Source organism: Felis catus, chromosome A2, assembly GCF_018350175.1.
Source record: "Felis catus isolate Fca126 chromosome A2, F.catus_Fca126_mat1.0, whole genome shotgun sequence".
Classification (NCBI taxonomy): Eukaryota; Metazoa; Chordata; class Mammalia; order Carnivora; family Felidae; genus Felis; species Felis catus.
This window is the reverse complement of record NC_058369.1, coordinates 16215778-16238689: the sequence shown is the minus strand read 5'-3', so window position 1 is coordinate 16238689 and position 22912 is coordinate 16215778. Positions and strand designations below refer to the sequence as shown.

At 50.0% G+C, this 22912-nt stretch overlaps 1 protein-coding gene and 1 long non-coding RNA gene across 3 annotated transcripts; one reads left to right on the top strand and one right to left on the bottom strand.

Moving 5' to 3' along the window:
- The first annotated feature begins 16 nt into the window (after window positions 1–16).
- LOC109495198 lies at window positions 17–3695 on the top strand. Its single transcript, XR_002739360.2, has 2 exons — window positions 17–2346; window positions 2924–3695. It is a non-coding gene; the product is annotated as an uncharacterized LOC109495198 (long non-coding RNA).
- A 9844-nt stretch (window positions 3696–13539) lies between these two features.
- FAM240A (family with sequence similarity 240 member A) lies at window positions 13540–19340 on the bottom strand. 2 transcript variants are annotated; one of them, XM_045049276.1, is made up of 3 exons: window positions 18789–19340; window positions 15293–15407; window positions 14099–14238 (listed from the first exon to the last, which is right to left on the bottom strand). In XM_045049276.1, exons 1-3 carry the CDS (start codon window positions 18929–18931, stop codon window positions 14176–14178), a joined length of 321 nt encoding a protein of 106 aa, XP_044905211.1. In that variant the 5' UTR covers window positions 18932–19340; the 3' UTR covers window positions 14099–14175. The 2 variants fall into 2 exon arrangements, with proteins under 2 accessions (XP_023103886.2, XP_044905211.1); XM_023248118.2 differs by lacking the exon at window positions 15293–15407 and having other exon boundaries at window positions 13540–14238; window positions 18789–19081.
- Between the last annotated feature and the right edge of the window lie 3572 nt (window positions 19341–22912).

Sequence of the window (22912 nt, the reverse complement as noted above, 5' to 3'; positions counted from 1 at the left end):
GAGAGAGAGAGAGAGAATCTTAAGCAGGCTCCAAGCTGGGCTTGGAGCCTGATGCAGGGCTCGATCCTATCACCCTGGGATCATGATCTGAGCCAAAATCAAGGGTCGAACGCTCAACCGACAGAGCCCCCCAGAGCCTCCCTATATGCTTCTTTTTAAACACTGGGATTTATTAAGAAGGGAAGCTTCATATCCCTACGTACATGGAAGTCGATCATCAATGAGGATAAAAGGGAGGCAATCATATAGAGCAACGCAGGAAGCAGAACTGGGTTTTCAGCATCTAGGTTGGTACCATTGCTTTTGCCCGGGGAGGGGGCGGTGTGTGCAGCTGGGGGTTTCCCAGCACTTACAGAACCAGTTTGCCGAGCCCCCTTACGAACTCCGCAGCCAGCTGTGATGCACCCCTTTGTCAGAGTTCTGCGTTCCTGCCCCTCTCCCAGGCTTCCAAGTTTTAATATTTTTAGCCTCTTTCCTTTCCTCCTCCAGCCCTAGGGAGAGGGGCGGCTTTCTGTAATTGTTGGAGAACTCTTGTTTTGCCTTTTCAGTGCTTCAGTTGCTGGGTGTGGTGGGCAGAATAATTGTCCCCCAAAGATATCCATGACCTAATCCCCAGGGCCTTGAATAAGTCGCCTTACATGGCACAAGGGACTCTGTAGACGTGATTACGTTAAGGACTTGCGATGGGGAGACTATCCTGGGTTATCTGGGTGGGCCCCATCTTCATCACAAGGGTCCTTAAAAGCGGCAGTCGGAAACAGAAGATCAGAGGGAGATGTGACGAGGGGGAGTGGCCTGAGAGATAGGGGGCGGGACCGAAAACCTGTAGAGGCTGCAAGAGGCAAAGAAATGGGTTCAGCCCTATAGAGCTTCCAGAAAGGAGCACAGCCCAATGTCCTCTGTGTCAGATTTCTAACCTTCGGAACTGAAAGATGATGAATGTGTGCTGTTTTTAGCCACTAAACTTGCGATAGCTTGCTATAGCAGCAATAGAAAACACACACCCTGGTTAACACTTCTATGTGAAATTCTCTGTTTGTGTAACAGGTGATCATCCTCCTTGGGACCTCTTGCAGGGTGTTCTTACCAGAGCTAGGAAGAAAATAATAAGGAAGCCCTTGGGGGCAAAGAGGCAGCCTAGTAGCTCTGCGCTGGAGGCCAAGACAGAAAGGATCTCCCTGGCCCCGTTGACCTTCCCCTTGGTGCTGTGATGGACGAGGAGGGAGGTGACCCAGACATTGCGGGGCACCGGCATGCTTGAACTTGGCTTCATTGACGGGGTCAGGCAGACTCCTGGCCCGGAGAGCCCCAGCGGTGCTCCCCGGGGCCACAGAGCCTAGATATCCCTGGACACCGTAGAAGGCAGTGACAGAGCCCTTACTGCATCCAGCACAGATGAAGTGTGCAGGTGCTTTTGTTGGGAGGGCAGTGAAGAATAAGGAACAGGGGAAACACAGGAAAAGGGAGGTGAGCAGGATGTAGCTGAGAGTTGGTCGTTGGCCTTGACCAAGGGAAAGTCTTGGTCCTTCACAGAGACCACAAGGACCGCAGCCAGGGGACAGAGAAGCATAGATCTGTGGGGGCCAGAGCCGTCCCCGTGGGGTCTTGATAAACCGGGAAAGCCGCTTTCTTTGGGAGATGGTGGTCTTGATCTGGGTTTGAGTCCTGATGGGATGATATGACATTTGTCCCTGATTTTAGTTGATCAGGGACAAGCTGGTCAACTAGTGATCAGTGATACTTCCTCGGCTCTCGAAGACATTCAGGGCAGCCTCAGCTCACTGGCCGGGTTGGTCTGGATGGTGGAATCTCCCTGGCCTTCTTCCTTGCAGGCTAAGACGGTGTCTGAGGTTGCTCCGGGATTCTGCCAAGCCCGGATTAATACCCTCGGGCCAAGAACAGTCAATACAGAAACTTCAGGAGAGAGCCGCCTGCTTTCTTAGGTAGAAATCCCTGACGGTTGATGGGATTCGTTCCGCTGGTTGCGTCCGGGACCCTGGACGACATGGCTTCATCCTGAGGCTTGAAGTCCTGTTCACAGCTGGTGTAGTTGCATGTTGTACTAATCAAACTAAATGAATCTGGCTAGCCTCTGTCAGTCAGATGAATCGGGTCAAGAATGGATTGATTCTTCTAACTCCTGTGTGAGAGTCTTTCCAGAAAACGAAGCCAGCTTTCTCCTCTGTGGGTTTTACCTTCCTCAGTTTCGTTCTCTCCTCTGCCTTCTTCACTATCTTTCCTTCTTCTTGTCTCGAGTTCTGTACAGACTCTGGGGATGGTAGGATCCGAATGAGGTCGCTGTCATGAAGATGGGGCACGGACGACCCGTCACTGAAGCCTCTCAAGGTACAAACGTCCCGTCACGTTTGTTTGTTAACTACAGGCAGAGGAGCTGCTGAACACCTGGAGCTGAGAAGGTTGTGGGAAGCTTCCAGAAACATCACACCCTTGTAACGCCCTTTACTTTAGAGGCGTTTCCAAATGGAAACATTTGGACCATTATGAAACACTGAAAGCTTCCTGGTCAGGAAGTGGTCTGGTAAAAGGGGGAAGCCATTGAGGCTTAGCAACTAACGTTAGCCCGTTTGATGCTGACTACCTCAGACAAACTGAGCTAGCAATGTGCTCAGAGCAGGAGGAAGTAAGCCTCGAGTGACATCAGCGCTGCTTTGAATGGGGTATTATATTTAGGAGTTTCTCCTAAAGCAGGGTGCTTGTGCTATAGGCAAACGCTCCATTCATTCATCCACCGGATACGTTTTGTGTCTCATAACATATTGTGAGTGTTGTTCCAGACCCTAGGGCTGTACCGGATGCCAAGGCAGCCCAAGTTTCTGCCTTCCCATTTCAGGCTCTGAGCCCCGCTGAGGTGGGTCCCGGCCCCTCCCGGCCCCACGCTAACTTTATCTGCCCTTCCCCATAGCCAGACCATGTAGCTGGACCCTCCCTTCAAGGTCTTCTCCCACTGCATTTCTCAAGTTCTCCCAGAGCTGGCCTCCAGCCCAGCAGGTGCTTTATCCTGGTGGCCCTTTCCTACATCAGAGAGAGGAGACCGTGTCTGCTCATCTCCAGGGAGTCAAGTTTCCCAAAGAGCAACAATTAGGACTGGTCGGACCTCGGAGAAGACACCACACCAATGGGACAGAACGAAGCCGATGGGCTTCAAGGGGTGAGACATCTTCAAAGGCTCTTTTTTGACCTTGAACAAAGGAATCCTGTGTTAGACATCAGTTATTTTCCAGGAAGTAAACCAGGTTCCAAAGAAGCATGTGTTTTTAGGGGCGCCTGGGTGGCTCAGTCAGTTAAGCGTCCGACTCTTGATTTCAGCTCAGGTCATGACCTCACAGTTCATGGGTTCAAGCCCCGAGTTAGGCTCTGCGTTCACAGTGTGGGCCCTGCTTGGGATTCTTTCTTTCTCTTTCTCTCTGCCCCTTCCTTGCTCATGCTTGCTCTCTCTCCCTCTAAAGTAAATAAATAAACATTAAAAAAATGTGTTTTTTTTTTTCTGGAAGAGAATTCCAGCAGAGCCTTAAGAATGACGGGTTACATCCGTACAAGTGGACGTGAACGTTTTACTTTATGTATCAGTCCTATGAGAGCAATTTCATGCTGCTTGGATTTCTGCGTCTTACAAAAAAAGCATCTAAAACATTTGTAAGCAAAACATACCAATCAATAAAAATCTCTTCAGTACAGATTCAGCCTGAGAAGAGGAGACAGCCCCCAAGGTCAGCAATTCTTGGGTATTTCAAAAGATAGATATCTCCTTTTTTAAAAATATATTTAAAAAAAATTGTTTTTCAATGTTTATTTATTTTTGAGACAGAGAGAGACAGAGCATGAACGGGGAAGGGGCAGAGAGAGAGGGAGACACAGAATCAGAAACAGGCTCCAGGCTCTGAGCCATCAGCCCAGAGCCCGACGCGGGGCTCGAACTCACGGACCGCGAGATCGTGACCTGGCTGAAGTCGGACGCTTAACCGACTGCGCCACCCAGGCGCCCCTAAAAATATTTTTTAATGTTTATTTATTTTTGAGAGAGAGACAGACAGACAGACAGACAGAACACGAGCAGGGGAGAGGCAGAGAGAGAGGAAGACACAGAAACTGAAGCAGGCTCCAGGCTCTGAGCTGTCAGCACAGAGCCCGACGCGGGGCTCGAACTCATGAACTGTCAGATCATGACCCGAGCCGAAGTTGAACGTTTAACTGACTGAGCCACCCAGGCGCCTCTAGGCATCTCTTTTTGATACTCAGAAACAGGACTTTTATAAACAGGTTCACTTGTCAGCACACCTCAAAGAAAACCCTCCCCATGGGAATGGGGTCTCCAAATCCAAAACTCCTATTTCCACATTCATCATACCCTTGGCCATGAGTTCATCGTTCTCTCTGATGGGTCACACACGTTGCACTGGAGACCAGCATGGAAGCGGCCAAGACTTGTGCCAAGTCTCCATCCCACATTTAGAAGACCAGACAGATATCCAAACAGACAGGCTCTGAGATATCCATTTTTATAGTTTCTAAACAGTGTCCTGAGGAGGTAATGTTCTAGACTGTCTGAGCAGTGACTTGGGAATAGGATTCTTCCTCCATATTCCTCTCCATTTTATTTTATTTTATTTTATTTTATTTTATTTTATTTTATTTCATTTCATTTCACTTCATTTCATTTTATCTTTGTAATGTTTATTTTTGAGAGAGAGAGAGAGAGAGAGAGCATGAGTGGGAGAGGGGCAGAGAGAGAGGGAGACCCAGAATCCGAAGCAGGCTCCAGGCTCCGAGCTGTCAGCACAGAGCCTGACATGGGGCTTGAACCCACAAACAGCAAACACTCCATTTTGAAAACACTATTTCCACAAAGTTTGTTGAGTGACTGTCTATGACCCATCAGGCCAGTCCTTTGCATCTCTCTTGAGGGGCTCACGGAAATGAGGTGGCAACTGCCCGGAGAACGTGAGGACAGGGGACTCTGAGCTTCTCTGATAAATTAAGTGGCATAAAAATGATACATTTCAACTGCTTTAAAATTACTGTCACCCTTGTTCAAGGGTGTAGTGGCTCGATTCTAAACCTTGTAAACTTTAGGAGGTAGAATTGACATCTGGAAGGTACTTCTGCGGATTTGTGAGTAGTCGAGAGAGGGGAGGGCTAAGAGAAGGGAGGGAGTGGGGGTGATTGGGTTTTGGTGTGAGTATCGGGGCAGGTGGGGCACCTGTTACAGAGAGAATGAGATTGGGGGTTGGTGGAAGTTGGGGGCAGGGGGTGGAGAAGCTTTCTGGAAAAACCTTCTTAGAAGAAAAAAAATGCTTTGATTTTAAAAGCCTAATGTAGGGGCAACCTTCAAGTGCGCTCACTGGAAGGCCTTTGGTAACTCTGAGCATTATCATTCATGGAAGCTTCGCGATCTGTTCAGTTGTTTACCCTCTCACTGTCGCTGTCGGTTTGCCTAGCTTAACGTACAATATGCAAGGTACATTCTCTTCCTGTGTACTTATATTATATAAAAAGTTAGCCCAATACAGAAGGTGCTTTCTGGCTTCAAAACTAACAGCAGCACTAGCTCCCTGGTCCTTGTGAAATACCTGCCATCCAGAATCTTCTGATCACCAGGTACTTTCTCTGGGGGGTAAGCAGTACTATGTACTTGAGAGAGATGTCTTTTTATTTATTTATTTTTATTTATTTATTAAAAAAAATTTTTTTTTCAACGTTTATTTATTTTTCGGACAGAGAGAGACAGAGCATGAACTGGGGAGGGGCAGAGAGAGAGGGAGACACAGAATCGGAAACAGGCTCCAGGCTCCGAGCCATCAGCCCAGAGCCCGACGCGGGGCTCGAACTCACAGACCGCGAGATCATGACCTGGCTGAAGTCGGACGCTTAACCGACTGCGCCACCCAGGCGCCCCGAGAGATGTCTTTTTAAAAAAAGACATTTAAAAAAAATTTTTTTTTAATATTTATTTTTGAGAGAGGGGGAGGGGCAGAGAGAGGGAGACACAGAATCTGAAACAGGCTCTAGGCTCTGAGCTGTCAGCACAGAGCCCAACACAGGGCTCGAACTCACAAACCTCGAGATCGTGACCTGAAGTGAAGTTGGATGCTTAACCGACTGAGCCACCCAGGCGCCCCGAGAGAGATGTCTTTGAAAAACCTTTGGAAGCCTCTTGGGATAGATTTATGGTGACCATATTTCTTCACCAAAAATGTTGACACAGGGCCGGATATCGGTAGCGCATTTGAAGTTGGGATTGCTCTGGAGAGCCCAGCTTATTTGGTTCCCTTGAGATGGAACTAGGAGGAGTATGTCTACAGAATTTAGTCCTCAGGATGAGCAGACTCTGGGTGGTCTCCTCCCAGGAATATCCCCTCGTACCAAATGTTTCAGACCGATGTTTTCCCCCTAAGCTGTAACTTGGTGTCCTAGACCATTGTCCCAAGCCTGGGGCCTCGTGTTCCGGCTGATGTCACAGGGGATGTGGGAGGCCCTGCTTCTAAAGAACCTAAAGCCTTGACCATTGCAGGGGCGCCCGGGTGGCTCAGTTGGTTGAGTGTCAACTTCAGCTCAGGTCATGATCTCACCACTTGTGAGTTCAAGCCCTGCATCGTCAGGCTCTGTGCTGACAGCTCAGAGCCTGGAGCCTGCTTTGGATTCTGTGTCCCCCGCCTCCCCGTTCCTCCCCACTTGCTCTCTCTCTCTCTCAAAAGTAAATAAACATTAAAAAACAACAACAACAAAGAACAGCCTTCCTTCCTGATTGACACCCTGAAATCCCCATTAATCTACATTATTTGTGATTTTGTAAGAGAAATCAACCTCAGGTAGCTTACAAGAAAGGAATTCATCCCATGAACTCAGCAGTACCTCATGGAACCCGAGGCCAGAAAGCAGCCGGACTCCTGGAAAGCACCGGAGTGGAAAGCTGCCCAGAAGCCTGGAAGGTACTGTTTCCCCTTCCTGTGCCTTTTCTCCAGGCATCTCCTTCCCTCCTGTTTCCTAGCAATTAGACTTCTCTGCTTTCCACTTTTCCACTCACAGCGGTGGCCCCTAGAGCTGTTAGATTTCCATGAACCAACAGGGTCAGGATTCTTTCTTGGTCGCATTCCACCGTCTGGGGAAATGTCTGCTGAGTCTGTCCTATGCTCTGTTCTGAACCCAAGTCAGGTCCGAGCTGGGTGGTTCAAACATGGCTGCTGTGGGGGCCACACAGCCCATGAGTTTAGTCCTGGGCAGAGTCTGCTCAGGACGGTGAGGGTGGGAGTGAGACTGGGCCCCAGTAGGGAGGTCTGTTGAGGTCCCGTGGGTGCTTGCCATTTGGTCGCAGTCCCCTTGGATCTGTGGGGATTGTCATTATTTTATACTCAGTACACTTCCCACTTTTTATTTCAGAAACGGCTCCTTCTCCATTGCATGCGGGCCTGATAGAAATCATCCAGTACTTGTCCCTTTGTGATTCGCTTATTTTACTCAGCATAATGTCCTATAGGTTTATTCATGCTGTAGCCGGTGTCTGATACTCCTTCCTTTTTGAGGCTGGACAATATTCCATTGTATGGATGCGCCACGTTTTGCTTAATTCATTCATTCGTTGATGGACACTTGAGTTGACTCCACCTTTTGGCTCTTGGGAAGAACGCTGCTAGGAATGTGGGTATACAAAGATCTCTTCAAGATCCTGTTTTCGATTCTTTTGGGCATATATGCAGAGGTGGGATTGCTGGATCCTATGGCAAGGCTATATTTAATTCTTTTGAAGAACCACCATACTGTTTTCCATAGCAACATCATACCCCCTTTTACATCCCCTCTAACAGTGCACAAGTGTTTCAATTGCCACATCCGCACGGACACATCTTATTTCCTGTTTTGTTTTGTTTTTTTCTTTTTGGGGTATAGTGGCCATCCTATGAGTGTGAAGTGGTATCTCATTTGCGGTTTTATTTTGCACTTTCCTAATGATTAGTGACGTTGAACATTTTTACATGTACTTATTGACCATTTGTGTATCTTCTTTGGAGACTGCTATTGAATTTCCACTTGAATATGCCTATTCTCATCCATTGCCCAGTTTTGAACTGGGTTGTTTATTTTTTGCTGTTGAATTATAGGAGTTGTTTGTATATTCTGGATACTAACCCTTTATCACATGTATGATTTGCAAATGTTTTCTCCCATTTTCATGGGTTGCCTTTCACTCTGTTGATTGTGTCCTTGGATGTAAAAAAAGTTTTAAAATTTGTTGTAGGGCAAATTTGTTGTCTTCTGTTGTCTGTGCTTTTACAGTAATATCTAAGAAATCATTGCCAAATCCAATGTCATAAAGCTTCCCCCCTGTGTTTCCTCTAAGAGTTTTATAGGTTCAGCCCTTACGTTTAGGCCTTTGATCCATTTTGAGTTAATTTTTTTTAAGTTTATTTATTTTGAGAGAGAGAGAGAGAGAGTGAGCACAGGACAGAGGTGGGGGGAGAGAGAATCCCAAGCAGGCTCTTCACTGTCAGTGCAGAGCCCGATGTGGGGCGCAAACTTTCAAACCGTGAGATCATGACCTGAGCTGAAACCAAGAGTTGGACGCTTAGCCAACTGAGCCACCCAGGCACAAGTTAATTTTTGTATGTGGTGTGAGGTAAGGGTCCAACTTCATTCTTTTGTGTGAGGAGATCCAGGTCTCCCGGCATCATTTGTTGAAAAAACTGTCCTTTTCCCCATTGAATGGTCTTGGCACTCTTGTCAAAAATCATTTGACTACATCTGTGGGAGCTTATTTCTGGGCTCTCTATCCTATTCCTTTGGCCTATATGTCTGTCTTTATGCCAGCATCACACTTTTTTGATTATTTTTGCTTTGTAAAAAGTTTTGAAATCAGGAAGTATGAGTCTTCCAACTTTATTCTTCTTTTTCAAGACGGTTTTGGTTATTTGAAATTCTTTGAGATGCCATATGAATTTTAGGATGGATTTTTCTATTTCTATAAAAAAATACCATTGGGATTTTTTACAGGATTGCACGGAATCTGTAGTTTGGTTTGGGTGGTACTAACATCTTAACAATACCAAGTCTTCCAGCCCATGAACACAGAATGTCTGTCCATTAATTTGTGTCTTCTTTACTTTCCTCCAGCAGTATTTTGTAGTTTTCAGTCTTTTGCCTCTGTGGTTAAGCTAGTTTTTAATTATTTTATTCTTTTTGATGCAATTGCAAATGGAATTGTTTTCATAATCTTTTTCAGACAGCTCATTGTTGGTGTACTAGAAACGCAACTGATTTTTGCTTGTTGATTTTGTTAATGTTTATTTATTTAGAGAGAGAGAGAGGGAGAGAGAGAGAGAGAGAGAGAGAGAGAGAGAGAGAGAGAGAGAGAGAATCCCAAGCAGGCTCTGTGCTGGCAGAACCGTGAGATCATGACCTGAGCCAAAATCAAGAGTCGGATGCTTAACTGACTGAGCCACCCAGGCGCCCCTGCCTGTTGATTTTGTATTCTGCAACTTTTCTGATTTCTTTTATTAGTAGTTCTAACAGTTTCTTTTGTGTGTTTGTGGAATCTTTAAGTGTTTGTGGAATCTTTAAGGTTATCTATATATGAGGTCATGTCATCTGTGAACAGAGATTAAGTCTTTTATTTCTTTTTCTTGCTTAATTGCTCTGGCTAGATGTGGCACTATGTTGAATAGAAGTGGTGAAGGCAGACATCCTCTCCTTTTGGAACTCCAGTGACACAAAGTTTAGATCTTTTGTTATTGTCCCCCAGGTCCTAAGACTATGTTCCTTTTTTAAAAAAGAAAATTATTGGGGGGGGGGCACTTGAGTGGCTCAGTCGGTTAGTGTCTGACTTTGGCTCAGGTCATGATCTCACGGTTCGTGAGTTTGAGCGCTGCATTGGGCTTTCTGCTGTCACCATGAGCCTGCTTTGGATCCTCTATCCCTCCCTCTCTCTCTCTCTGCCCCTCCCCCATTCACTCTCTCTCCTTGTCTCAAAAATAAATAAACATTAAATAAATTTTAAAAAAGAATGAAAATTATTGGGGCACCTCGCTGGCTCAGTCAGTTGGTAGGGCATGCAACTCTTGATGTCAGAGTGGTGAGTTCGAGCCCCATGTCGGGCATAGAGATCACTTAAAAAGAAAAAAAAGAGAAAATGATTTTCTTCTTGTTCAAATTAGATGATTTTATTAGCTATCTGCACGCTCGCTGATCCTTTCCTCTGTATTTTCCACTCTGCTCTTACGCTCGGCCAGTGTTATTTTTGTCGTTTGCTGACTTTAGTTATTGTATCTTTGACTTCTAAAATTTCCAGTTGGTTCTTCTTTGTCTTTTTCGTGTCTTTGCTGAGATGTTTTTACTTTTCCCATTTGCTTAAAGAGAGCTTGTAATTGCTTGTTGGAGCATTTATATAACTGCTTCACAATCCTCGTCAGATAATTCCGACATCTGTGTTGTCTCCGTACTGGTATTTGCGGATTATCCTTTCTCATTTGAGTATGAGATTTCCTTGGCTCTTGTCATGAGTGATTTTGGATGGTATCCTGGGCATTTGGAGGACAAGGTTATGAGACTCTCCCCTTTTTACGTATCTATTTTAGCGGGCAGTCCATCTGTTTATATTAGGAACGCATGTCCTGGCCCCCTTTTGTGGGCTATGTTTTAAATGTCAATTACTTTTCAAAGCCTTTGCTATGCTCTCGTGGGCTGCTGCTTGTGTGTTACCCACAGGCCGGTCTGAAACCCGGGCAGGATTCCACACCAAAGCGGAGCTCTCAAAGCTTTTGCTGTGTCGATCCTGGTCAGTTTTATAAATGGGATGTGTCCAGGACTTGAGGCTCTGATTTAAAGCATCCCGTTCTGCCATGGATCTGTGGCCTCTCCTCTCCCCACCCCCACCCCCAAATTCATGTGTTGAAGCCCTAACCCCTCATGTGCTGATATTGGGAGATGGGGCCTTTGGGAGGTGATTAGATTTGGGTGAGGTCAGGAGGGTGAGGCCCCGGTGATGGGATTGCTGTCCTCATGAAAAAGGCCCCAGAGAATGTTCCCCTTCATCCCCTGCCCATGTGAGGACACAGTGACAACGTGGCGGTCCGCAAGGCAGGAAACGACGCTGGCCCTGAGATGGTGGACTCGCCTCCGGCACCGTGACAAGATGGCATTCCTGCTTCTCTCCCCCTTTCTTTCCCAGCCCCCCACGGCCAGGGCACGGAGGCCTTGGTGTAGACCTTCTCGCTTCTCAGAAGGTATCTGCAGAAGTATCTGCAGAAGTTCCTGGTGGCTTCCCCTCCCTGTCTCCCCACCTTCCGGTGCGGGGACACCCTCCAAAACCAAGGTGTTGTGGCACTCGCCTGCCGACACCCTCGGGAAAAGCTCCAGGTTTCCCAGCCAGCAAGGCTGGATGCTGACTTCTGCGAACTCAGCTCCCGCTACTCTTTCTCCTCACTCCTAGCCTAGCTCTGCTGTCAGGACCCACCAGCCCGAACCTCACCTTCACCCGGGTCGTATTTACTTAACTAGCTTTTTTTTTTTTAACATTTTTTTAAAGTTTATTTTTTTGAGAGAGAAATAGAGTTTGAGCAGGGGAAGGGCAGGGGGAGGGGGGAGACACAGAATTCAAAACGGGCTCCAGGCTCCGAGCTGTCAGCCCAGGGCCTGACGCGGGGCTCGAACTCACAAACCGCGAGATCATGACCTGAGTCGAAGTCGGACACTTAACGGACTAAGTCACCCAGGCGCCCCTTAACTAGCCTGTTCTTAAGAAGCCTCCCCTTGGGGCACCTGCGTGGCTTAGTCCGTTAAGTGGCCAACTCTCGATTTTGGCTCAGGGCTCAATCTCGCAGTTCGTGAGTTCAAGCCCCGCGTCGGGCTCTGCGCTGACAGTGTCGAGCCTGCTTGAGATTCTGCCTCTCCCCCACTTGCTCTCTCTCTCTTTCAAAATAAATAAATACACTTTAAAAAAAGAAATAAAAGAGGTCCTCCCTACACCAGAAGAACGGGTCACCTAGAGAGTGGGCACCTTTGCCTGCTGTGGCTCTCAGTGCCAAAGTCCCCTGCACTCCATGGCCTTGACTTTTCTGCCATCTTGCTCAGCCTGTAGCCTCCGGGGCCAGCGCTTCTGGGTTTCTCTGCGGTGTGCTGGTTGTCCAGCACAGTGCCTGACGCGTGGGAGAGGAGTCATGGAAAGAACCTTCACCTGTATTTCCTGCCTCACTCCCCTGCATTTAGCCCCACTGCAGTTCATGAAGACGAGGCTTTGCTCCCAGAGCCTCTCGCCTTCGAGCCCTGACTTCTCTTTCTCCCTCTGTGTAATTCCTGTTTTCCTCCTACCCCGCGAAAATTCCTCTTTCATCACCGTGTTCTCACATGAACCCAGCTGGAATTCGTAGTTTATTTGTTGAATTGAATCCCGTGTTGAATGAGACACCGTAGAGGGAGGAAGGGCTCTGAGCCCTGTTTTCTGGATCATGTGGGTAAGGGACCTGGGCAAATGTTCCCCCAGCACTTCTTTTAAAAAAAAAAAATTTTTTTTTAACGTTTATTTATTTTTGAGACAGAGAGAGACAGAGCATGAACGGGGGAGGGTCAGAGAGAGAGGGAGACACAGAACCCGAAGCAGGCTCCAGGCTCCGAGCCGTCAGCCCAGAGCCCGACGCGGGGCTCGAGCTCACGGACCGTGAGATCATGACCTGAGTTGAAGTCGGAGGCTTAACCGAGGCGCCCCTCTCCCAGCACTTCTTTTTTTTTTTTTTTTAATGTTTTTTTCAACGTTTATTTATTTTTGGGACAGAGAGAGACAGAGCATGAACGGGGGAAGGGCAGAGAGAGAGGGAGACACAGAATCGGAAACAGGCTCCAGGCTCCGAGCCATCAGCCCAGAGCCCGACGCGGGGCTCGAACTCACAGACCGCGAGATCGTGACCTGGCTGAAGTCGGATGCTTAACCGACTGCGCCACCCAGGCGCCCCTCTCCCAGCACTTCTTAACTTCAGGTGGCTCCCATCGCCAGGATGAGCCTTCTGGGCTCCCTGGGGGTGTGGATGGAAGCACTCTCTGGCACATGAGGGCCCTTAGAGGACAGAAGCACCATATCTGCTCTGTTCAGAATTGTCCCTACCTTGCCCTCGGTGTGGCACAGCAACACTGTGCCTCCAGCTTTCAGATACTTTACAACATGGTCTCTCGGAGCCCTTGCGCTGGCCGGAAACTGTTGCCAAGGCCCAGTTTCAGTCTGCGCTTCTGGAAGCAGCAACGCGATACCGGAGACCTGAGATTCTGCCGGGGAGTGACTGTGCCATTTCAAAGTCCGGAATGTATACAGCGAACACTTTGTCGGGTGGCCAGATATACCTCAGCCAGAGAGCTAACCAGTGCCAGCGTGTGGGTCGTAAAGCAAAGCCACGAGGGGCGTCCGGCTGGCTCAGTTGGAAGAGTGCGTGACTCTTGATCTTAGGGTTGTGAGTTTGTGGCCCACGTTGGGTGTAGAGATCACTTAACGAAATATCAAAAGATGATAATAAATAAAATAAGGCAATGAAACACAGGGCGTGCACATCCATGGTGGCCGGGCAACCAAGTTTTATTACAGTTATCCTGATCTGATCGAACGGTTCAGGAGGCCAATTAAATTCACATGCGGGGGAAATAGCCTCAGATCAATCTCTGGGCAAACCTTATCTTTACGGCTATTCACAATACTGCTTTTCTTGCAGATGGGTACGTGTCTCATAAAAGGAAAACAAGGGGAAGGATCACATGAAACTGTTTCTGGGAGAGATGTGGAACAGCACTGCTGGGCGATGTTTATAAAGTGTGACCAGGAAGATCAGCACCCCGCGTGGGCTTAGAATTTAAAATACGTAGACGTCAAAATCGGAAGGTAACGATACGGAAATGAAGCATGCTGCATGGAACTCTGGTATTAAATAACCTCATCTTTAGGGACACTTGGCATAATATGCCGGCCCCCACGTGGAGGGGACCGACGTGGCTGATAATTCCCAGTTGGCACCCGGGAGGACGCGCGGGTAGATCCGTCACGGGTCGGGGGCAGTGTGACATCTGTGTGGCATAGCTCAGGGACTCGGGCATTTGCATGGACTCCTCCCGGCGCAGTGACCTCAGTGCTTTGAATCCTCTTGGGTCAGCGAAGCGAGGTGCTCCCGGCCAGCGTTTGCCCGCTTTTTGGTCTCATCTGGGCTGTTCTGAAGTCTCAGCTTTGCTTCCAGTCTCTGCCTCCATCCTTCTCTGAGCCTGAAAATAGACACCAAACACGCAAACGGAGCAGCCATTTCCACGGCTGTTGGCTCAGGGATGCTTCCTCCCCCCCGCCTTTTGTTGCCCCCCTGAAGGTGTCTGTGTGTGCATTCAGGTTTTAAAAGGTATGCAGAGCACTTGCAAATTTAAATATATGCATATTTTATATTTTGTAGGTATATCTTTAGCTCTCACTTCTGTTCAGTCTCTTCTAACCTTGACCCTTCAGACTTTCCCTTTGGGGCTGCAAAGTCTTTAGAGTTGTGGAGGGGGGAACCTGTCAGTCTAGAATTGTTCACTCGGCAGAGCTATCTTTCAAACACAGAGGTGAAGTAAAGGTGTCTTCAGCCATGCAAGAGCGGGAGGAACTCGCACCAGCAGCCTGTCCCCACATGACATGTTAAAGGAAACCCGTCAAGCAGAGGGAGAATGGCCCGAAATGGAAGTCGGGATCTGTGCAATTCAGTGAAGGGCGATCGCGTGGGTGCATATTACTAATTTCGTCTCACTACTTAAAACTCCTTAGGGGGGCGCCTGGGTGGCGCAGTCGGTTAAGCGTCCGACTTCAGCCAGGTCACGATCTCGCGGTCTGTGAGTTCGAGCCCCGCGTCGGGCTCTGGGCTGATGGCTCAGAGCCTGGAGCCTGTTTCCGATTCTGTGTCTCCCTCTCTTTCTGCCCTTCCCCCGTTCATGCTCTGTCTCTCTCTGTCCCAAAAATAAATAAACGTTGAAAAAAAACTCCTTAGGGCGCCTGGGTGGCTCAGTCGGTTGAGCGTCCGACTTTGGCTCAGGTCAAGATCTCACGGTTCATGAGTTCGAGCCCCGCATCGGGCTCTGTGCTGACAGCTCAGAGCCTAGAGCTGCTTCGGATTCTGTGTCTCCCTCTCTCTCTGGCCCTCCCCTGCTCGCGCTCTGTCTCTGTCTCTGTCTCTCTCTCAAAAATAAACATTAAAGAAAAAAATTGAAAAAAAAAAAAGAAGATAGTGTCTGAAAGCAAAACTGTCAATGACGTCACGTGGGGTTTATGACGTGTGTGGAAGAGAAACTTTACTTTGCACCGTTGGAGGGGGAGCGGGGGGCTGGGCCACCGTAAGGCTCCCACACCCTCCCTCCAGGAGACCAGGCGGCCCTCGAAGGCACACGGTGATGGAGGCCCTAAAGCGACCCTGAAAATAACACAAACAGATGGCGTTAAAAAGCCAACAGAGGAGATAAAATGAAATCATAAAATAACATTTAGTTAACCCAAAAGAAGGCAGAAAAGAGATAAAGAAAAAACAGCACAGATGAGCGAACAGGAGACAAATCGCAAGCTGGCAGATTTAAACCCAATCATGCACATTAACGTTAAAGATGTAAACCGCTGATTAAAATGAAAAGATGTTGAGTTGAATAAAAAATGATATTGAAATAGAGGCTGCCTACGGGAAAATCGCTTTTTGTTTTATTTTATTATTTTATTTTATTTTGAGAGAGAGAGAGAGAGAGAGCAAGTGGGGGAGGGGCAGAGAGAGGGGGAGAGAGAGAATCCCAAGCAGGCTCCATGTTCTGTGCCGAGCCTTACTTGGGGGTCGATCCCACAACCCTGGGCTCATGACCTGAGCCAAAATCAAGAACTGACTGAGCCACCCAGGCGCTTAGGAAAGTCACCTTTGATATGAAGGTGGAAATAGGTTAAAATCAAAAGGAGGGGAAAATATTCTATCTTAACCCTAATCAAAGAAACCTGGAGTGTAATATCAGGCAAGGTAGATTTCACAGCCAAGAACATTACCAAAGAGAAAGAGGGTCGTTTGGCAACAAGGGGGTCAATTTATCAAGAGGACGTAAGGATCTTAAACATTTGTGTGAAAACAGAGCTTCAAAATACACGAAACGAAATGCGACAGAGCTGTTAGGAGACATAGATCTGCGACGACAGCTGGATTTCAATACCCACATTTCAGAACAAGAGGCAAGACCTCAGTAGGGCTGTGGAACTCTGAACAACACTACCAACCGACCGCTCCCGGCTGGTGAAAGGCGGGGACTCTCCAACAGCCCTCTCCTCCTAGTGTCCGTGGGAAAAGTCATAAGGAGAAAATGAAGGCACGGGGAGATCTGCGGGCTCACCCAGAGACCACAGGGGCGGGGCCGTTCCTCTGGCGTCTGGTCTCTGCCGTATTTAATCCTGGACTAAGTGGCCACGTGCGGGGGCGGGAGGAGGGGGCTGGGGGTTGGGCGGGGGAGAAGGAACTGACATTATCCTGTTCCAGCCTCGGAACAGCCTAATGAACTGGGCCATCTCCTCCATTTTGTGCCGGGACAAGATGGATTAGCGGGTAAGAGCAGAGACCCTCCGGAGGAGGCCACCGGGTTCAAATGGGAAGAGGAGGAGAAGGATGAACAAATTCGAGTCTCGCCGTCCCACCAGCCAGAAAGCGTCCCCCTGTGGTCTTCCGTTAAGTTGCATAGACAGACACTGTGCATATACATTGTCATGTTTTTTTAAATTTTTTGACATTTATTCCTTTTTTGAGAAATAGTGTGAGCAGGGAGAGGGGCAGAGAGAGGGGGAGACACAGAATCCGAAGCAGGCTCCAGGCACCGAGCTGTCAGCACAGAGCCCGACGCGGGGCTCAAACCCACGGACCGCGAGATCATGACCTGAGCCGAAGTCGGCCGCTTAACCGACTGAGCCACCCAGGCGCCCCTGTCATGCTTTAACAGACTGGAGCCGGTTTGCTCATCCCTCGGCGTGCACCTCACTTTCTGCAGCTTCCTTAGGCAGTTCCACCGCACCTGACGCCTTCTGCGTGCTCCCTGGGGTGGGGGTGGGGGGACACAGGCGTGCACGGCGTGCTGAGTGGCCTGGCCTGGGGAAGGAAGGTGGCAGGGACCACAGAAATGACTGACCGCCCACCTCAGCTTCTCAGACAATCCCCGGAGGAGACGCCTTAACATGGCGCTCCAGCAGCGAGGACAGCCTGCTTCCCCTTGCCCGTGGCCAGGAATGCGGCCCAGCAGCTCTCCATACGTGCAAGAGGCTGGGTTCTCCTTGGGACTCAAGAGGGCGCTTGGAAGGCAACAGGGAGTCTAAGTCGCACGGACTGGTGCATGTCGTTGGCCCAGCAAGCACGCACTGGCAGCGTGGAGTCACGGGCCCCGCCGTCGGGCCAATCCCCCCGGCCATACACAAGCTGTGCCCTCTGCAAACATACGGCGGCTGAGCTGTTCCATGGGGACGGAGGACCCAGATGGGCCTGTCCCCTCACTGGCTCCGAAGTGGAGGTGGCACGTGCGGGTGGTGAGCCACCGAGGTCCCCACAGCCAGGGCGGCCCTGGTCTGCTCAAGGGAGTCGCCGCTCTGCCCTGGGTGGACTGGTTTGGCTGCCGCAGGGATGGGGTGGACTGGTTTGGCTGCCGCAGGGATGGGTTGGACTGGTTTGGCTGCCGCAGGGATGGGGTGGACTGGTTTGGCTGCCGCAGGGATGCCCGGCAGAGGGGTGACCACCCATCAGCCCCCGTCAGAGAACCTCGCAGGGTGTCCCATGTCTTCACCCAGACGAGCCCTGAGAATCGGTCACGGTCTCCTTTGCTTGATTGCTCTTTACAGGCTCATCTGCTGACCTGCTCCCCAAATTTAGGGTGACCCTCATGCACTAGAAATGGTGCCAGAGGGGAGATTTTTCCATTTCTAAAGATACGGATCAAAGGGTACATTTGTTAATGTAGAAGAATTTTAAAAACTACTGCCCAAGGGCGCCTGGATGGCTCAGTAGATTGGGCGTCTGACTCTGGCTCAGGTCATGATCTCATGGTTCGTGGGTTCGAGCCCCGCATCAGGCTCTCTGCTATCAGCGCAGAACCTTTTTCGGATCCTCTGTCTCCCTCTCTCTGCCCCTCCCCCACTCTCTCTCGCACACACGCTCTCCCTCTCTCTCTCTCTCTCTCTCGAAAATAAATAAACATTAAAAAAAAAAAAAGAAAAGCAAACATAAAAAATTGCTGCCCATAAGTATAGGTGATGGCAGGAACATACGCCGGGAAAATTAAAATAGTGATATTCTCTAAGATGCCCATCTGGCATTCTTCTGGGGAAATGAATTCTGCTTTAAAAAAAATAGACAAACAAGGGCAGTGATGCTTCGCCCATGTGTGTTCATGGCGGAGAGGCTGACAGCGGGGAGGTTGTGCCTGGGAGGCCAGGGATATGGGAATTCTATCTTCCGCTCAGTTTTGCTGGGAACCTAAAACTGCCCTAAAGAATAAAGTCTATTTTGTTTTTAGTGGCGTCTGGGTGGCTCAGACGGTTAATCGTTTGCCTTTGGCTCAGGTCATGATCTCACGGTCTGTGAGTTCGAGCCCCGCGTCGGGCTCTGGGCTGACGGCGCAGAGCCCGCTTCAGATCCTCCTCTGTCTCCCCCTCTCTCTGCCCCTGCCGTGCTCATGCTCTTTTTCTCTCTCAAAAGTAAATAAATAAATGTCTATTCTTAAAATCGAATGAATAGTAAAAAAAAAAAAAAAAAAAAAAAAAAAAAAAAAAAAAAGACAAACGAGCCACGTACTTTCTCAGGGCGCTTTTTCCCAGGCGATATTCCTCCGTCTGCCGGTAGTAGGTCTGCTTGCCGATCTCCCGTTCCCAGAAACGCTTGAGCTCGTGGCAGGTGTTTCCGCAGAAGACTTCCCGGCGGACGTACTGATTGTTCATCCCCTTGAAAAGGAAAGTATCAGTCGAACCCCCGTGGAACACGCTCCCTCCGACTCTGGGGGGTACAGACTATTTGAATCCAGCCCCTGCCACTTATCTGAGGGGGTCCTGGCCAGCGGCAGAACCTCACGGGGGTGGGGGGTGGGGTTGGCCACACGGCTTGTCCTCGGGATACAGTGGTGTGAATGCGGAAGTCCCCCCGCGGAGCGAGGCCTGGCAGAGACCTCTGCCCTTCCGTCCTCCTTCCGGAAGAGTGGGCCTTCTCAACTCTGCATCAGCAGGTGACGCGTGCCAGGCTTGGATGCACGGTCTAGTTCGTTATCGATGCCCGCAGCGCCCCCGTGAGTGGGCGTTACCCTCCTCATTTTGTGGGGGAGACGTGTGACCAGTTACAGAACTTGCCTGTGGCCCCATGACTGTAACTAACAGAAGGCAGGCTGCATACTTCTGCGTGTCTTCAAGCCCTTTACTAAAGGGGTTTGTCACACGTGACGGTCCCAGTGTCTGATACACGTGGAGCCAGCAGCTTTGAGGTGTGTGTGTGGGGGGAGGGTGGGTGCACGCACTTGGGTGTGGAACGCTCCAGGTCAGACACTCAAGAACGATCGCTGTTTTACACGAAGAAACTCTGACCCACTCCCAGACCTCACTGGGTCCGGGGGACAGGTCAGAAGCAGGGACCGGAGGGGAGAGGGGTGCAGGGTGAGGAGCAGCGGGCTACTGGAAACATCCGGAGAGACGCAATGACCGTGCGGTGGAGGCCAGGTTAATGGAAAATGGACGGGTTCACAAGGCATCTTGGGGGATGGCCAACTCCACCTGCCAAATGCAGGTGAGGGGCTGTCGGTGGAGACTCTGACGCCTGTGCAAAGATGGGAAGCAGCAGAGGAGGGGTGCTCGCGGGGAGGGGCCTTGAGCCATGCCGGGCAGAATCTGAGATGCCTGGGTGCTACCACCCAGGGGAAGAGGGAGACGGGCATCTGGACCTAGGGTCCGGAGCTCAGCCTGCTGGTCTGGACCATAGCTCTCTCGCAGAGACGGACTGGGGTGGTGGGCCGGGAGAGGAGAGAGGGTCCGAACCCAGACATCGACCGTGGACCTGTGTTCACACCTTCTGCTTGTCAATAAATTTCTCTGGGCCTCAGTCTCTTCACCTTTAAAATTTCCCTGAAGATCAGTGGGCGCCTGAGCGGCTCAGTCGGATGAGCATCCGACTTCGGCTCAGGTCGTGATCTTGCAGTTTGTGGGTTCGAGCCCCACATCGGGCTTTGCGTTGACAGGGTGGAGCCTGCCTCTAATTCATTGTCTCTCTCTCTCTCTCTACCCCTCTCCCGCTCGTGTGCTCTCTCTCTCTCTCTCAAAAATAAACATTAAAAAATAAAATAATATTTCTCTGAAGATCACAATGTAATCGTGGATGTGAAACTTTAGCACTGTATACATTTCTGAATAAAGACAACGTTTATAGTTCGTCAACCTTAGATTGCACAGGGCACGATACTATAATTAACAGAGAGCAATAATAACTCCTCCAACTCTCTATAGAAAAGAAAGAATTCCACTTCTCTTTCCTTCTGGATCAGCGGCTATTGACCTTGGCTGCCCGTTGGAATCTCTTGGGGAGCTTTACAAAGACCTGACGCCAGGGCTTTATCCCCAGGGCGTCCGATTTCAGCGGCCCGTGGTGTGGCCTGGGCATCAGGGATTTTTCAAGCTCCCGCCCTGTGATTCCAGGGTGCAGCCAAGGTGAGAACTGCCATCTTGAATCTTGTCCTCTCGTGCTGTGGTCACATCTCTGTCCGGCGCTGGGTCCAAGGAAGCCGAGGTGACGAGGGCTGGGCATAGAGGCCTAAGGAGTGTAACAGTCATAGCCATCTTGCAAAGTAGGCACTATTTTCCTATCTTGCAGGTAAGAAAACTGAGGTTCAGAGGTAGCCATCTGACTTCATCAAAGTCATTCAGATGGTGAGTGGGGCAGGTGTCCTACTCAGGGCCCAGGCTCCATCCACTGCCCCTAGCTGTTGGCCATGGAGGAGGAATGTGACTCTCTTACTCTCTGGAAGTGCTCAGTGATCTCGTACTTTCCTGGAAGTATAGCAGAGGGCTCACTGACTGCAGTGAGCCCCCTGCCTCAGAGCAGAATTTTTCAGAAACGGATCTTTCCTGTTTTATCTCAATGTCTTGAGCACATAGCCGTGCTCAATAAATACTTGTTGAATTGACAAAATCCCCCACCCCCCACCCAGTTATCTTTAGTGATTCCTCTGCAGTGCTTGGGGCATCCAGGGGAAGTCTGCAGGGACAGTAAGAGGGACACTGTCACGTCACCTTGCCTGCCCACTGGCCCTGGTGGACCTGGCCAGCGAATGTGGCTGCAGAACATGTTTCTCAGGGAGGGCAAAGGAAAGAACCCGCTGATCCTGAGAATTAGGAGTTCATGTGAAGTTTCTGGCGTGCAGGGGAGAGTCAGTTTGGGGGAGTAAATGCTCATTAGAGTTTTTTTCCCACAGAATTTGGAGGATTCATTTTTACTCTGAAGTTGGTTTTTTTTTTTTTAATGTTTAAGAAAATGGGAAGGCTCTCGGGGCGCCCGGTGGTTCAGTCGATTAGCGGTGAAGTGTCTGACTTCCGCTCAGGTCCTGATCTCAAGGTTCATGAGTTTGAGCCCCGCGTCGGGCTCTGTGCTGACAGCTCAGAGCCTGGAGCCTGCTTCCATTCTGGGTTTCCCTGTCTCTCTGCCTCTCTGCGTCTGGGCAGCCTCCAGACCCAAACACAGCGAGTGCGGCCTGGCGAGCAGTTGTGAAGTGTCCCTTCTGTGTGCACAGTCTGCGTCCAGCCTCAGGCTTCCATTTCTTTCTCTCTCTTTTTTTTTCTTCAGTGATTATTTATTTTTGAGAGAGACAGACAGAGCGTGAACAGGGGAGGGGCAGAGAGAGAGAGAGGGAGGCACAGAATCGGAAGCAGGCTCCAGGCTCTGAGCTGTCAGCACAGAGCCCGACGCGGGGCTCAAACCCACGCACTGTGAGATCGTGACCCGAGCCAAAGTCGGACGCTTAACCGACTGAGCCACCCAGTCGCCCCTCAAAACGTGTTTTTTAAAAGTTTATTTATTTATTTTGAGAGAGACAGAGAAAGCCAGTGGGAGAGGGGCAGAAAGAGAGGGAGAGGGAGAATTCCCAGCAGGCTCCCCACTGTCAGCGCTGAGCCCGATGCAGGGCTCGAACTCACAACCCACGAGATCATGACCTGGGCGGAAACCCAGAGTCGGACGCTTAACCCGCTGAGCCACCCAGGCGCCGCCTTTTGAAAATTTTTTTGAATTTTTTATCAAAACACTTCTTCCTGGACCCTGCTGGCCGCAGGAAAAAGAGGGTCTGGGCCCCACTGGGCCTGTTTGCAGCCATAAACGTAATACCCTACACCCCGCTTTGAGCGGCGCTGTGCTCCAGGGCTGGCCTCCCAAACCGTCTGCAAACGCCCACCTCCGCTCCCCAGCCCTCCTCAGCGCGCCCTGCGCGCTCTAGCTCTCTTCTTTTGTTACAGAGGGACTCAGGGTGCCCCTCCGGCCTCTCCCTTCCCCGAGCCACACCCTGTGCCTGGGCTGCAAAGGGCTGCCCTGGTCTGCTGCTCTTCTGTCATCCTGTCCCCGCAGCTCCCGGCGTCGGATATTCGTGAAATCTCCTCTCGCCTGCAGCGGGTGTCCGGGTGTACCTGCTCTGCCCGCTTAACGCACGGTGTTCCCTGCTCACTCCCGGGGCACGGACTCCCGACCCAGCAGGCGGGAGGGTAAGAGAGAGGAGGACGGGCACCCTGCAGCGGTCCCCTCAGAGCTTCGGGGTTTCCTTTATGCGTCCTGCACCTCCGTGTTGTCATCTGTGAAATGGGATTTTTATGAAGGTTCAATCAGATCACGCTCCTGCAAATGCCTCACACACACGTACAGCATCCTTCTAGGTGGCCCTTTGATTTTCTCAGGCTGTT